This window comes from Sarcophilus harrisii, chromosome 1 (assembly GCF_902635505.1).
Source record: "Sarcophilus harrisii chromosome 1, mSarHar1.11, whole genome shotgun sequence".
Taxonomy (NCBI): Eukaryota; Metazoa; Chordata; class Mammalia; order Dasyuromorphia; family Dasyuridae; genus Sarcophilus; species Sarcophilus harrisii.
This window is the reverse complement of record NC_045426.1, coordinates 650,318,440-650,335,170: the sequence shown is the minus strand read 5'-3', so window position 1 is coordinate 650,335,170 and position 16,731 is coordinate 650,318,440. Positions and strand designations below refer to the sequence as shown.

Sequence of the window (16,731 nt, the reverse complement as noted above, 5' to 3'; positions counted from 1 at the left end):
GAGATCTCTTGAGCTCTGAAGTTCTGAGCTACAGGAGAGTTTAAGTCCACACTTAGTCTGGCACCAATGAAAGTAGTTTCTGGGTGGGGAGGGCTTCCAGGTTGCCTAGGGTGGGGCAAGCTGGCCCAGGTAGGAAATGGAACAGGAGAAAACCCCTCCACCAATAAATCAGTTGTGGAATTTGGGACCATGAATGCCTGCTGAATTTCCAGCCTGGTAAGAATGGAAGACAGAGGGAGAATGAAAAAGAAAGAAAGGAAGAAAAAGAGAGAGACAGAGAAAGGGAGAGGGAGAGAGAGAGAGACAGACACAGAGAGATGAAAAAGTAAGAGAGAAACAGAGAAAGAAAGAAGAGAAAGGAGGGAAGAAAAGGAGGGATGGAAGGAGAAAAGAAGGAAGGAAGGAAGGAAGGGAGAGAGTAAGAAAGAAAAAAGAGGAAGAAAGGAGAAAGAATGAAGTTAGGAAGAAAGGAAAGAAGAAAGAAAAAACAAAAGAAGGGAAGGAAAACATAGCAAGGAGGGAAAAAAAATAAGGAATGAGGGAAGGAGAGAATGAATGAAGAATGAATAAAAGAAATGAAATGAAAAGAGAGAATAAAAGTACTATTGTCTAGCAGGGGAAGTCCAGTTAAAACCAGACAACAGGGGTTTGATCCAGATTAGGGGATCACATACTCAGAGCTGGAGGGACCATTCTGATTTCTTCCTTCACAAGCTCTCTGGGATTCATGTTCTTTGGATTCCGATTGGCTTTCTAGTGTTCTTAGACAAGAACATTGTAGGGACAGATTGCTGGCCTTGGAGCCAGAAGACCTACTTAGTTGGATGATCCTGGGAATATTATTAGCCTCTCACTGCTCTAAACAGCTCTAAGACTATAAGTGGCACTGAGTAAGAATTTATGAGTAAATGTTTGGTAGAGTGAGAAAAGCATTCTGCCTTGAGCCATGATTGGGAAACCCTGCCTCTCCTTCACATCCTGTTATGTCCTGCCTCTATTACCCAGGCTGTGCCTCCTGCCTGGAGCACATTGCCTCCTCATCCCTGCCTGTTAGGATCCTTTCCTGTCCAGTTTAATCCAACAGACAATAACTGAGTGCCTCCTGTGTGCCAGATCCAGAGGATACAAGGCCTTGTCCCCAAAGAGCTTCTATTCTACTGGAATTCTTCCTAATTCCCTCCCCCTTGCTCTAGTTCCAGGGTCATTGAATTTGAGGCTTAAGTCCCTAGGCCTCTATTCCCTGAATGTTTAAAATAGAAGTTTCTTGAAGGCTGGAGATGGTCGTTCTCTCTGTCTGTCTATCTGTCTGTCTCTGTCTCTCCCTTCTCTTTCCCTCTGTCTCTGTCTCCCTGTCCCTTCCCCCCATCTCTGTCTCTCTCTTCTCTCTTTGCATTTTTTGCCAATATTTATTGAATTGCCGGTGCATGATAAACGCTTCATAGATGGCTTCTCTTGCACATTGGCAGAGGACTCCCACAGCCTTCTCCTTAGTGACCAGATGCTTCTGCTTTTACCCAAGCTTGAACTTCTAGTTTCTTTGGTGTCTCCCCCAAAGGCCAATGTCAGGAGAAAATCCTGCATAAAACCTTCATAACTCATTTCCAAAGTCAGCTTGCAGTACATTTCCTCAAAGAAATGGACAAATTCCATCTCCCCTCCTTAAACATTGGGGTATTTGTGGGAAATATTGGTGGGAAAGGGAAAAATGGCAGATGGAAATCAGAGAGCGGGGAGCTGGTCTACCCCACAGCAAGGGGAAGGGGAAGGTCAGAGGTGGTCTCTATGAGCAGGTAAAGGGCACTGGCCAGACAGAGGTGGCCCATGTAGGAAGGAGCTAAGGACAATGAACAGAGGCCTGAGTCAGGGAGGGGAAGGGCCCATGCAGGAGGGACTTCTCTGCCCTCAGCCTCAGCAGATTCTCCAGCTAGACAAAGGATGCAGGATTTTCTTGTTTTGTTTTTTTTTACCTTGACAGTTGTTCATAGAAGCATTTGGGAAGTTTTTCTCCCCAGAAGGAAGTGCATATCCAGGGATGCAGGTGCAGTGGTAGCTTCCATATGTATTAACACAGTCTGCATTCATACCACAAAAGATTTTAATGGGTGGTACACATTCATTAACATCTGCAACATAAGAAGCAAAGAAAAGAAGAAATGAAACATACATTTTTTTGCACATGGCCAATGTAGGAATTTTGTTTCATGTGACTACAGAATGATGTTTATTACAAAAGCTTTTTTTTTTAAATTTCTTTTCTAAGGGAGTGGGAAGAAGAGAAAAGAAATGCTTGTTGAATGAAAAAAGAAAAGGAATAAAGGAAAAAAGAGAATAGAAAAAAGAAAGGAAAAGATCAGCAAAATGGAAGGAGGTCAGTTCAGGGACAGTGGCAAGTCGCATCTATCCTCTCATGAGATATTCCTGCTGACATATAAGTACAGACAACTCTTTTCAGGACTCTGACAGTTAAAGGAAAATAAGATATGGTATAGTAACCAGAGGTGTTTGGAGGCAGGGATTTCTAAGGATGGAGAAAATCTAGGTGTTTATAAGCAGCAGGGAAGGAGTCAGTGGTTAGGGAGAGGCTGATGATTTGGAGGGGAGGGGAGGGGAGGGTTAAGGTCTCCAGGGCCAGCTCCTGGAGAGATGACAGAAAATAAGATGGAGGGCATAAGTAAAGGGTCTGGGCTTGGCAAGGAAAGGAGCCATCCCTTCCCCAGAAACAGAGGAACAAGAACAGAGGATGGGTCTGGGAGGCATGATGTCCAGGAGATAAGGAAGCTGTGGAAAGGCAGCTTTGATCTTCTCAGGGGAGTAGAAGGCCAGGTTCTCTGTTAAGACCCAGGAGGTCATGGCCATGAGGGTTTTAAGGAGATAGGGCAAGGTTTTAGAAGGTTAGAAGCTTTAGAAGCATTACAGAGATCAAATTGTGGACAAATAAAAGGCTTAGCCAGGTAGGATGACCTGCAGTACCTGAAAGGGTGGCTGCAGTGAATCTCTAGAGTTCTGGAGTTCTGAGCTACAGGAAGGTTAAAGTCAGTGGAGTGTCCACACCAAGTCTGGCACCAATATAGGAATTCCTAGTTGGAGAGGGTTGCCAGGCTGCCTAGGGAGGGGAAAGCTGGCCCAGGAAAGAAATGGAACAGGAGAAAAGTCCTCTGCTAATAAATCAGTGATGGGATGGGGACTATGAGTGGCTACTGCACTTGGGGGACCGAGGGGAGAGAGAGAGAGAGAGAGAAACCGAGAGAGACAGAGGGAGAGAGACAGAGAGAGAGAGAGAGACAGAGAGAGACACACAGAGAGATACAAAGAGAGACACACAGAGAGAGACGAGAGAGACAGAGACAGAAAGAGAGAGACCAAAGAGAGATAGAGACGAGAGAAACAGAGAGAGACACAGAGAAAGATACAAAGAGACACAGAGAGAGAGAGACGAGAGAGACAGAGACAGAAAGAGAGAGAGAGAGAGAGAGAGAGAGAGAGAGAGAGAGAGAGAGACCAGAGAGAGAGAAACAGAGAGAGATACAAAGAGAGACACACAGAGAGAGATGAGAGACAGAGAAACACAGAGAGAGATCAGAGAGAGAGAGAGAGAAATAGAGAGAGACACATAGAGAGATACAAAGAGAAACACAGAGAGAGAGACAAGAGAGAGACAGAGACAAAGAAAGAGAGAGAGACCAGAGAGAGAGAGAGAGAGAGAGTAAAAGCACTATTGTCTATCAAGGAAAACCTAGCTAAAGTCAGTTAACATGAATTGAATCCAGGAGATGGAATTACATGCTTAGAGCTGGAGGGATCATTCTGACTTCCCCCATTTACAGATAAAGAAAGGGAAGCCCATGGAGGGAAGTAACTCATCCAGGATGACACAGCCAGTAAGCATTAAAGGCGGGATTTGATTCTGCCTTCTCTGACTTTAGGAACAATACTCTTTCCATTGTCTCCATCACCACTGTGCCCTCTCAGTGATCACATCTGTCTTCGGCAGCTACTTACATCCTGTCTATGGATAAAAATTATAACTATAGCTAGCATTTATATAATACTTTAGGATTTACAAAGCATTTTACAAATATTATCTCATGGAGCTAAGATGGTGGAGGAAAGGCAAGGACTGGCTGGATTCTCCCCCAAACTTTTCCAAATACCTTAAAATAAGGGTTCTGAACAAATTCTAGAGCATTAGGACCTACCAAAAAAAAAAAAAAAAAGAAAGAAAAAAAAAAGAAAGAAAGATGGGCTGAAACGATTTTCTAGCTCAAGATAACTGATAGGAAAGGCTTGTTAAACCAGGGTGGGAGTAGAGCGCAGTCCAGCCCAGGCTGTGTCAGCACAGACCAGACCAGGAACCAGGGTTTGGGAGCCACTGAATTATCAGTGGTGGCAACTGCTTCAGTAGCTCTCAACCCAAAGATGGCAATAAGACTAGAACAACTGGTCACAAGATTACAGGGATCTCTTTGCTAGCACTGACACAAGACTTAGCCTATACTTGGATACGAGTTTCAGTCCTGAGTGGCAGTCCCAAAGTGAGGGGGAGTACTAGCATACCGGAGTTCTTGGCCACAGTGGAGGGGGGATTCTCCTCACAGGTTCAGGGCAGAAAATAGTGTTTGTAGTCACTCATAGACCAGAGTACAGGCCAGAAGAATCGTAAAGAAACCTCTCCTTAGAAGATACAACCTTGGAAGAACTGAAAACTTAGAAGTAAGTCCCTAGAAGTATTTCTGAAAACAGCTGCAGAAAACCCCCTAAAATTGGGACATTGCACTCTCCAACCTGGAAGCAAAACCCTATTTTTACAAAGAGCTAGAAGTCAAGAAATAGGTTAGAAATATGAACAAAGAACAGAAAAAAAGGTCTGATCATAGAAAGTTACTATGGTGACAAAGAACTTCAAAACATACACTCAGAAGAAGAAAACAAAGTTATCTACATAACCACATTCAAAGCCTCTGAGAAAAATATGATTTGGTTTCAGACCACGAAAGAGCTCAAAAAGGATTTTGACAATCAAGTAGGAGAGGCAGAGGACAAATTGGAAGAGAAATGACAGTGATGCAAAAAAAAAAAAAAAAAAAAAAGAGTGGAAAATGAGTCATTAGCTGGAAAAACTGAAGAAAATAACATTTTAAAAGTAGAGTAGGCCAAATGGTAAAGGAGATTAAAAAAAAAAAAAAAAGCCAATGAGGAGGAGAATGCATTAAAAAGCAGAACTGGCCAAATTGAAAAAAACACAGAAATTCACTGAAGGAAAAAAAAAAAACTCTTTAAAAAGCAGAATTGGCCAAATGGAAAAGGAAGTACAAAAGGTCACTGAAGAAAATAATTCCTTAAAAATTAGAATTCAACAAATACAAGATTAATCAACTTCTACCTTAAAGGATCAGCAGGCTTAGAATATGATATTCCAGAGAGCAAAGAAACTAGGATTACTACCAAGAAACACCTAATCAGCAAAATTAAGTATAATTCTTCAAGGGAAAAATGAGCATTAAGTGAAATAGAGGACTTTCGACCATTCTTAATGAAAAGACCAGACCTGAATAGAAAATCTGACTTTCAAATACAAAACTCAAGGAAGCATAAAGTGCTAAACAGGAAAGGGAAATCATAAGGGACTTGATAAGGCTAAACTGTTCACATTCTTACATAGGAAGAAGATACTTGTAACTCATAAGAATTTTCTCGTTATTAAGGTCGTTGGAAAGAGTATATATAGACAGAGGACACAGGTGTGAGTTGAATATCAACGGTTAGTATCTTTAAAAAAAATAAAATTAAGGGATGAGAAGAATGGAAAAATGGAAAGGGAGAGACAGAAGAGGACAAACTGTCTCACATAAAAGAGGCAAGAAAAAGCTTTTTTTTCAGTGGAGGAGACAAGTGAGGAGGTGAAGGGGAGTGAATGAACCTTACTTACTCTCATCAGAATTGGCTCAAAGAAGGAATAACATACACACTTCAGATAGAAATCTGTATTACCCAACAGGAAAGTTGGAGGGGAAGGGGATAAGAGATGAGGGAAAAAGTGACAGAAAAGAGGTTATATTGGGGAAGCTAGGCAAAAGCAAAACACTTTTGAGAAAGATCAGGGTAAAAGGAGAAGAGAATAGAATAAGTGGAGCGGGAGGGTGGGAAGGAGGGAAATACAATTAGAGTAATTGTAAAAAAAAATTTGAAGCAAGTTTCTCTGATAAAGACCTCATTTCTTAAACATGTAAAGAACTGAATTGAATTTATAAAAATAACAGCCATTCCTAACTGATAAATGATCAAAAGATATGAACAGTTTTCAGATGAAGTAGTCAAATGTTCTTACTCATTGGAGATGAGAGATTGGAGAAATGCAAATTAAAACAATTTGGAATTCCAAGTCTTAAAAACAGATGTTAAAAAGTGTTTTTACATATACTGGGGAAGGTATCTGTGTGACCTTGGGCAAGTGACTTAACCCCAACTGCCTCAGCGAAAAAAAAAAAAAAAAAAAAAAGAGGAAAGGAAAAAAAACACATACTGGGTAAAAATAAAATATGAAATATATATATTTTTTAAAAACCCAAATATTATCTCACTTGATTCTCACAACAATCTGGGAATTAGGTACTATTATTATCCCCATTTTTCAATTTATGAAACTAAGATAGGCAAAAGTTAACTGACTTGCCCAGGGTCACAAAGCATGGGCAAGTGAATTTGAACTCAGGTTTTTCTGATTCGGGGTTCAATGTTCTATCCACTCTGTTTACCAGCACCTCAAGCATATACTCTTTGGGCTTCATTCTTTCGATTGTAAATGTTTCACTGGTGTTCTTAAGAGTAGCAAGGACATTGTAATGGACAAAGTGCTACCTTGGAGCCAGAAGACCCGGATTCAAGTTCTGCCTCTGACACATGTTGCTGTATGATCCTGGCAAAGCCAGTTAACTACTTAATGTATTAAGCAGCTCTCTAAGAATATAAGTGGCTTTATCTTAAAATTTTTAGAGTAAATATTTTTTAGAGTAGGAAAAGTATACTAACATGAGCCAAGGTTAGGAAACATTGCTTCTCCTCATCCTGTCATGCTCTGCCTTTAAACATTTACTTAGGCTGTGACTCTTGCCTGGAGCACATTGCCTCTTGTATGGATTTTCTTCTGTTCAGTTCAATTCAACAAGCACTAACTGAATACCTAATATATGCCAGGCACTGAGGACAAAACCAAAACAGTCCTGCTGTCCCCAAAGAGCTACATTCTACAGGAATCTTCCCTGATTTACTTGGCCCATTAAAATTTGTCCACACACATTTTTTGCCTTTTGAGGAGGAGGGGCCCTACCGCAGTCTTCTTTGTATTTTAGTTATTTGTGACTTTCTAGTTGATCATAAACTCCTTGAAGGCAGGGTCTATGGTACACTTCTTTGCTTTTCTCCAATATATAATCACTCAAAAGAATTTGACCTGACCATTCATCCACACAGAAAAGACTAGGTGGCTGAAGCATGTCTATTGCCCAAACTGTGACCTCCAGGAATATGGACAACCTGTCCAGCTTGTCCATCAGTCCTGTACACCTGGGATAGACAACACATATAGACAGTGAGTTGGGCCTAGAATTAAATTAAAAAAGGAGAGTAGGCTGGATTATCTTCAATAAACTAACAATCTCCATCTTTTCCCTTGAACAAAAGTCCATACTTTATAAGCTAACACTCTCTCAGTATTGGGTTGGATGTAAGAACATAAGAATCCTTGAAGATTTCAGATGTATATCAGATACAAAGATATAGAGAGTAGCATGGTGGTGGTGATGGGGAGGGGATAAGCATTTATACAGCACCTACTATGTGCCAGGTACTTTTTACAAATATGATTTCATTCGATGCTTACAATAACCCTTCGAGGTGGGTGCATTATGGTCTCTTTTTTACAGTTGGGTAAATGCAGGCAAACAGAGTGGGGTGACCTGCTCAAGGCCACATAGCTAGTCACATCAAAAAATAACATAAATCTCCTCTTTTTTCAAGAGAAAGTGAGAAAGGTCTCAAGCATCTTGGGAAGAACCACAAGGCTGTTTGTGTCCAACTCCAGGACAGGATCGGATAAGAGGATCATCAAAGTGGGAAGGCGTGGAAGGGAAGGCTGCTTTATTGGTGGGAATATCCACATTGATGACATCACAGATCCAATGGAGTTATCGCTTTAATCACCAAGCATAGTGACCATTTTCTCAGTGGAGAAGCCGAGGCATTGATATGACTGAGAGGATCACAGCAAGTGGGACAGCAGTATGAGATCCTGCGACTGGGGTTCACCAGCATCCTGACCCCATTGCCACCAGGTTACCCTCCTTTAGCTGCTGCTTCTCCCCTTCCCTCTTCCCTTCTCCCCCATCTCCTGCCTCCTCCACTTTCCCTCTTTTCCAAAAGCAGCCACTAAACAGGGTTCCTTGCATCCCCCTCCCTCTCACTCAGCTGCTCCCTCTTTCTTGTTCCCAACCCTTGGACTAATGTGGGCGTGGTGTCTTTACCGTCACAGATCTCCAGAAAGTCACTGAAGTATTTCTCCCCACTCGTAGTAACAAATCCATCCTCACAGGCACAGTGGGTCTTGTTGACACAAATGGCATTTTGGGGACACCCTCTACGACGACATTGAGAATCTAGTCAGAAGAATAAAATATTGTCATAACTGTGCTTCCATAAGACTTTAAAGTTTATAAAGTATATTTGCCACAACATCCCTGTAATGTATGAAACATAGTGATCATTAACCACATTGTACAGGTGAGAAACTTACAGATGTTCCAATGGGAATAGCCCTTATTATATTCTGTTAGCTTCATGTCTACACTTGATTGGGGGTGGGGGAACTGGGGAGTCCAAACCTTAGGAACTCACCTAACTGGCCACCGAAAAACTTGCAGATAAGAGGAGGGAGACCAACAATAGTTTATTTTTCCTCATGATTTAATTGGGGCGAGGAAGATGTATTGAGGTTAATAATTTTTAAAAAGACAACACATTTCTACTACCACTTAAAGCTTATTAAATGCTTTCTTGACTACTCTGTGAGGTACATGGCACAAGTATTATCACCTCCATTTTACAGATCAGGAAACTGAGGTCCTGGCTTGCTCTGATCACAGCTAGACAGTAACAGAGCAGGGATTCAATCTCAAGTCAGGATGGCAGACACTGGAGGAGAGATATAACCTCAGGAACTTGATGGTGATGTAATATGATTTTGTGGTCCCCTGACCTTGGGAGGTCTCTGTTCTGGCAGTGAGTCAGAAAATCCTAAATATTTTGGTTTTGGAGTCGGCCTCAGGAAAGCCCCATGCCCAATCTGTCTGATTCTGAATAGACTATTTCTCAGTTCATTGCTGACTGATGATCTAGTCAGTGATCATCAAATTTCAGAGATCACCCTCAATTCATCTGGAGATTACTCCTTAGCCCTCCCCTTGAGCTACAGAATTAGCATATCTATGTTAGAAGCTGAATAAAAATATCTCTTTTGCTTCTGTTTCTTTACTGAATTCCCTTACAATTCAGTCAGCTTTGTATGGTGTACCATTACTTTCAATAAAACTTTGCCTCTTACTAGGAGATGGGTTCAAGCCTGCGAATTCTTTTGAGACACCTCGTGACACCAATCTGGGACTTTTGGGGGTCCCCCCTTCTCAACCTCAACAGTGTGGTCTGTAGAGTTGTAAGGGAAGCTTCTCCCTGTCCCTCTCCCCAGCTCAGACCCTGCCCTTCCCTTCCCTGGTCGGGCTTCCCTCAGTCTTCAGCTACAGCTCAGGTGGGGTCCCAGCACACTTACCTTTGGTGTTCTGGAACACAGCAATTTTCAAAAGGACCAGGACACAGAGCCCTGAAATAGAGAGAGGGGGAATATGGGAGTTTAGTGACTGTTTGCCCCAATCCCCAAAGATGTCAAGGCCCTGGGAAGCCCCACGATACACTTGTTTCCATCCCAGAATTACTCAGTAGTGCAAGGATTCCAACCCAGGCCTCTGGCTCCAAGGAAAGAAAGGAATAAAGGGCCAGGCTTGTCATGTCCCCACAGGGCAGGGGCTGTGAGGACGTGAACCTTCCTCAGGTGGGGCTGAGAGTGCTCCCTCTTTCCCCATCTGTACAAAGAAGGGTCTGGGCTAGATCTATCACAAGGTCCTGCTAGCACAATTCTAGGACCTAGTCTTCCCCTGTTCTGTGGGAACTGGGGAGTCATGATGGGATTTGAACTTGGAAGGGACCTTTAGGAAAATCTAGTTAAAACTTTGCTTTTAACAGTTTGAGCAACTGAGACTCAAAGCGAAGGGAAATGACTTGCTTAAGGTTACACAGACAAGAGGTGGGAGAGGCAGGATTCTAACCCATGTCTTCTGCTTTTACTCTCCCATCTTGGCTTTGCCTCTTTAAAATCTGAGTCTTCTGACTCCAAACCTAGGTTTCTTGCTTCAATCTAATCAATCCATTAATAGACATTTATTAAGCACCTACTATGTGCCAGGCATTGTGGTAGACACGAGGACATAGAAAGAGACCAAAAAAATCGTTCTTGCCCTCGAGGAGCTTGAAGTTTAATGTAAAAAAGCAGAAGCTGAATTCCATTTGAAAGATGCCTGGACTGGTAGCCAGGAGACCTGGGTTTGAAATGAGGAAAAACTGAAGGGGAGAGAAAGAGTTCTAGACTGGTAGGAAAAAAGACACTGGAATAGGAGTCAGCAATCCGGGAGTGAGTTCTATCTAGCTGGGTGACAAGGGCATTTCCCCTCACTAGGTTTCAGCTGCACCTTCTGGGCAATGGATAGCCCCTAAATCCCAGTTCCACATTTGGTTGGATGGATCACTAAGAGCCCAGGAGGGCAAACAGAGATAAAAAAACCAAGAGAGTCCCAGAAAAGAGTTTCTCAAGTCTTCAGTCACTCTCCTGGAAACTGCTTTAAAGCTCTTTTGGCCCAGAGGTTCATAGATGACAGCCAGAGCCATTGACCTTTTTATCTCGTTTCTTCATCTATAAAATGAGCTGAAAAAGGAAATGGGGGACACTTTTGTAATCCTGGGAAAGCCATTTAACAAAAGTTAGATGGGCTTCAGTTTTCTCATAGAGGATTTGGACCAGAAGCTGCACTTTAATAACTCTTGATACTGCTGCTATTTTGTTCCTTTATTCCATTAATATCTAAATGCTTAGGCTTGAGCCTGAAGGAGCGGGTGGGGGGTGGGGATGGGGTGGGGACAAGATGAAATCCTCTGTCCCAGGGAGACTATCCCATCCAAAATTTGAATGGACTTCTCCAGGGATTTTGGGACAGTTTTTAAGCAAGGGCTCTAATAACCAATAGCTATGGATTCTCATCCAGGCTTGGTTGAAACAGCGGCCTCTGAGATTTTGTGCTTCTGCCAAGGGAGGGTTGATAAGAATCAATCTCCAGTCTGGAGAGGGCCCATAACTGTCAGGGATGGGAGAGAGAGGCATCCTCAGGGACTGCATTGGGGGAAGGGGATCATGAAGAATGGTGGAGTGGAAGGCAGGCACTGAGTCATTTCCTGGACAGAATGGACTGGCTGAGTCACCCTGGGCCACTCTCAGCTTGAGCCCCTGGTGGGTTTCAGGCTGGAAGGGAAATTCTAGAGCCAGAGTTCCAGAACCAGGAGGGCTACAGCGGAGCTGGAAGCCTCCGGGCTGGGTGACCAGCAGAGAGATCTGGGGCAGGGTCACTTGGTGGGAAAAACATTGGTTTTAAAGTCGACAAAATCCAGTTTGAATGTCAGTCCTGCTCCTTATTAGCTGTGTGACCTTGTTAGTTGCCTTTCTGGGTCTCCATTTTCTTCTCTGTAAGGTGAGAGCAGTGGCTTCAATGATCACTATGGGTCCTCCAGCTCTGGGCTGCTCACTGACCACTAGGCTTTCTTGGTAAGGCTGACCCTGTCTCCTAACCATCTGTCCAAGGGTGAGGAGCTAGGGAGGAGGGATAAGGATGACCCTGGGCACCTGGGTCCTTAGAGTCCACCCCAACGCTACCACCACAATGCATCCCCTCCAGTAGAGTCCTGAGCAGCACTAGGCTCCCTCTCTGTAGCCTGGCTCTTGGGTTTGGCCAAATGTTTGAAAATACCAGCCGTCTTTCTGTTGTCCACTATCCCCACCCCCAGTCTTTGCAGTTCCGGCACATCTGGTAGAGGCCCCAACCTGGGCCTCTCCCCTTCTCAGTTTGGTGGGGGGAGGAGGCAAGGGCAAGAACCTGGGGGAGGGAGCCGGAGGGAGTAGTGGTGATGCTGGCAGAAGCCATTTTGGAGGTGGATGGGAAAGAAAGGATAGAAGCCAGATTCTACACCCTCAAGCCCCACTTCAGATGGGAATGATCCTCTAGTCAACATCTGGAAAAGGAATTGGGAATTCCACAAACAGAAGCTGGGACAGGAGCCGAACCCTGGCTCCCAGTCTCCCCACCCAGCCCATCTGGTAGACTTTTCCTCTCAGCGGGCAGGAAAACCTACTGCTTTTCTCCCTACCCCCATGCCTGGCTGTCTGGGGCTGGAGCTACTTCCTGGGCCCACTAAAGCCTCTGCCTCATCCCTACTTCCACCTTTCAAGCCAGGGTACCATATATGGGTCCTAGGCATAATTTGGAAAATCTACTGGGAGAAAATGTCACTTTGCATGCGCTCTCTCCCTCCTCATTCCTTTTTTTCTCTCTCTCCCTATCCCTTTCTCTTTCCTCCCTCTCTCTCCTCTTCCTTCCCTCCCTCTCTCTTCCCCCTCCCTCCCATCTGTCTCTGTCTCTCTCCTCCTCCCACTCTCTCTCTTTTCCTTCCCTCTCTCTCTCCTTCCCTCACCCCCTCTCATCTTTCTTCTGAGGATCTTAAAGCACTTTACAAATTCATACCTTCTAAGAGAGCAGCAGCATAGTGTAATGGAGAGCAATTGGGAGATCTGAGCTCCAGCCCCAACTCTGTTCCTATCTACCTGGGTGACCTGATTCTGATCCTAGTATCATAGAAGTTCTTTGTTGGTAAGAGATTGCAGAAGACATCTCTTCCGCATACCTGTAATCCCTACTATTGAGGGAGGTTAAAGTTAGTGCAGAAGTTCTAAGATATATATATATAAAACTTGATCACTTTTAGCCTATATATATATATATCTTAGGGCTAAAACTGATCAAGTGTCTGCACTAAGTCTAACACAAAGATGGCAGGTCCTCAGGTTTCCTAAGAAGGGATAAATCTCCCCAGGTCAGCAAAAGGAAATTAAGACATTTGTGCCAATAAGACTGGGTGTGAATGGCCACTATACTTCTAGCCTGGGCAAGATAGATAAAGAAGGAAAAAAAAAGAAAGAAAGAAAGGGAAGGAGGGAGAAAAGGAAGGAAGGAAGGAATAAAGAAAGAAAAAGGGAATGGAAGGAGGGAGGAAAGGAAGGAAGGAAGGAAGAAGAAAGAAAACAGGAAGGAAGAAAGAAGAAAGGAAGGAAGAAAACTATTTTAGCTCATGGCAGCAGCAAATCACTTATTCTTACTGAGCTTCAGTTTCTGTCTCTGTAAAATGGGATGATACAACCTGTTCTTTCAACTTCACTTGACTGTTAAGAGAATAAAATGAATAACGTATATAAAGTACAGTTCCATTTGTTAAATGTGGGAGTTGGGATCATATTGAATGGTCCCTTCTAATTCTAGCAGTTTAGAAATTTAAGGGAGAAAGTGTCCTGAGCTTCCAGTCACATGTGCCAACCACATTGGCTCTCCCTCCTGGCCCTCAACTCAGAGAGATCATAATGATAAACAAAAGTCAGCATTTCTGTAGGACTTGGAGGTTTGCAGATTGTTTTACAAATATTATTTCATTTAATATTCACAATAGCAACCCTAGGAAGTAGGTGTTATTATTACCCCTATTTTATAGATGGAGAAATACAGGCTAAGAGGTTTACCCAGGGTCACAGGACGAATAAATATCTTATTCTGGATTTAAACTCAGGTCTCATCCTGAGTCTGGGTCTAGCACTCTATTCTCCGAACTATCTCATAAAATGTATGAAGTAGATCATTAGAGATTGCAGAGACCTCCAAATAAAGGCTGAAAAAGGATACCTGAAGAGATTTGAACCTGGAATCTCTGACTTGAATTTCTAATTGGTTCTCATATACAAAACTGAGAAGAGACCCCAAGTGCATCAAGTGGAGAGGGGGGTTGGGCTATGAGGCAGGAGAGAAGGTAGGTCTCTGTGGTTGGACCCATCTCTACCTGTACCCAAATTACTGTTTTTTCACTCACTTTGTTTTCTCTGTTCCTAGGGAACGCTGACTCACATCACAGTTCTCATGGGGTGGGGCTCAGGAGATTGAGAGAAAAGGGAAGTCAAGAAGCCACAATATGGTGAATTCAGACCAATGACCCAGGAAAGTAAGAGCTGCACAAATAACAATCTAAATTGGTTTCTACGGTGTTTGACAAAGCATCTTTCTTAACACAAGGTCACAGGGCAGGCAGGACAGGCATTTTTGTCCCCATCTTACTCATGAAGAAATCGAAGCTGGGAGGGGACTTACCGAGAGTCACAGCAACTACATGGAAGAGCCAGAATCTGAGACCAGTTTCCTTTCTCTTTCATGAAGTCTTATCCCCTCCAGGGATGGGGTCTACCTCTAGATGGGATTTAGAGCTGGAAGGGTCATAAAGAGATCCTCTAGGCACAGTCCTCCCTCATTTTAAGAAACTAAAGCCAAATTGGGGAAGATCTTTAGTCTTAGTGGGTGAGAAAGTAACAAGTCAGGATTTGAATGGAGGTCCTCTAAGCACAAATACATTGTTCTTTTGCTTGCATTTTATACCTCCAGCATGTCCAAACAGGACTGTTTGGATCAGGGGATCTTCGATCAAAATGGGGCAATCTTGATTTGATTCACAAACTTCTGTGTATCTATTCAATTCTAATTCTTTCCACTTCCCTAACCCCCACTTCTACCCAGGGACATCTTGAGGAAGAGGAAGGTAGAATAATTTCTGAATTTGGAGCTTCCATGGCTATCCTCATCCTCCTCATCCTCCATGAATGGCACCAATCCTTGGTGTAAGATGGTAGGAAGCCAGAGGTGATCTCTATAGGTACTGCCAGTATCTACATTCTCACCTCATCAGGCTAATCAAAAGAACCTCACTGGCTGGTCCCACCCTAGGGTGTGACCCTGCTAGCACCTGTTCCTCATGATTTTCTCCTCTGATCTGACTACCAGTTTGCCTTCATGGCTTGGCAGGGCAGAGGCCAAAGGCAAGAGATCAGGAGCTAGTTATAGGACAAGGGGAAGAGGTTGGAAGACAGAGGAGACAGAGAGATGGAGGTTGGAGGACAGAGGGCTGCAGATAAAAGGAGGGGAGGGCAGAGGAAGGAAGGGACAGAAAGTGGTACACAGGGAGAGAGAGAAGGTAACAGAAAGGAATGGAGGCTGGAGAGGCAGGTGGCGGTTGTAGGGGCCTGGATGGGGGCCAGAGACCAGGGTACAGATGGTGGAAGAGCCCAGGAGTCAGAAGGCAAAAGGCCACAATCATGGGACAGAAATGAGGGAACCCTCCCCTTCCAAGAGCTTCTACTTCTGGGAGCAGTCTCCCCATGTGCCTCAGACTGTTGATCCCCCCACCTCCCTCCCTGGCAGAGCCCAAGGGCAGTCAGGAACAAATGTCTCACCCAGAAAGAGGCTTCGGGGAAGGCTTGACATGACTGGGCCACCGCCCGGCGGGGAGGAGCGGGAGTGGTCGCTCGCTGGCTCCCAGAGGCCGGACCTGGATGTCCTCAGTGGCAGTGCTGGCGGCGGTAGCAGCGGGAAGAGTCGGAGTGAGTGATATGAGGGGCAGGGCTCCGGCTGAGCTTTTATTTAGGGGCGGCTGCCAGACAGGGCCCTCCCCTGAATTCGTCCAATGGGGCCAGCCTGCAGGGGGAATGAGACTCCCAGAGACCCAGCCCAGCCCAGGAGTACACAGTCAGAACCCGACAGCACATGGCACAGCATAGCTCAAGCACACACACACACAGCATTAAAGCACCCACACAGGGACCCACAGATTTGAATGCTGGACAACACACACACACACACACACACACACACACACACATACACACACACACACACACATCCAGGAAAGCCTTTACATAACACAGAAGTACTGGGGAACTACCTCATGAATAGGGCACAATCTCAAACAGAGAGAGAGTTACAAGAACACACATATTCATAACTCGGGGTGCACAGTACACACAAACAAAGCAGCACATGTAACACAAAAGAGACACAAAAAATAGCACAAACCCAGAGACACACAATTGCAGACACTGAACAGCACACACATATAAACAGGATACTGCCACAGACAGACAGATAAACACAGGACACGTGCTCCCAAACAGAGACAAACCCAGGCTACCACCCATGGAAGAATGTCCATGAAAATACACAAGCAAGGACAGAGATAACATATATATTTAAGACTTGTATTTTTCTCCAACAATTAAACACACAGAAATACCCAATTGCTTCCAGGCGTTTGTACCTTTCTGTTTGCTGAGACCTTCTCATGAATCATTAGTGAATGTCCATGTGGGGAATGTCCATGTTTTAAAACAAACCATTCTTCCCCCTGACAATCTAGAAGTCAGAGGCAATGTTGTATAGTAGTCAGAGAGTGCACCTTGAAGCTAGAATGATATAGAATTAGGTCCAGAAGTACTGACTGTGACTG

The 16,731-nt window shown here is 44.0% G+C and overlaps 1 protein-coding gene across 1 annotated transcript in view; it reads right to left on the bottom strand.

Annotated features, from left to right (window-relative positions):
* ADGRE5 (adhesion G protein-coupled receptor E5) overlaps positions 1-15,820 on the bottom strand; it is a 33,833-nt gene extending 18,013 nt beyond the window's left edge. The window contains exons 1-4 of the mRNA XM_031947706.1: positions 15,683-15,820; positions 9,815-9,865; positions 8,517-8,648; positions 1,968-2,123 (exon numbers count right to left, since the gene is read on the bottom strand). Coding sequence (XP_031803566.1) covers positions 1,968-2,123; positions 8,517-8,648; positions 9,815-9,865; positions 15,683-15,713 — 370 coding nt within the window. The 5' untranslated portion in view covers positions 15,714-15,820. The remainder of the gene's footprint in view (positions 1-1,967; positions 2,124-8,516; positions 8,649-9,814; positions 9,866-15,682) is intronic.
* Between the last annotated feature and the right edge of the window lie 911 nt (positions 15,821-16,731).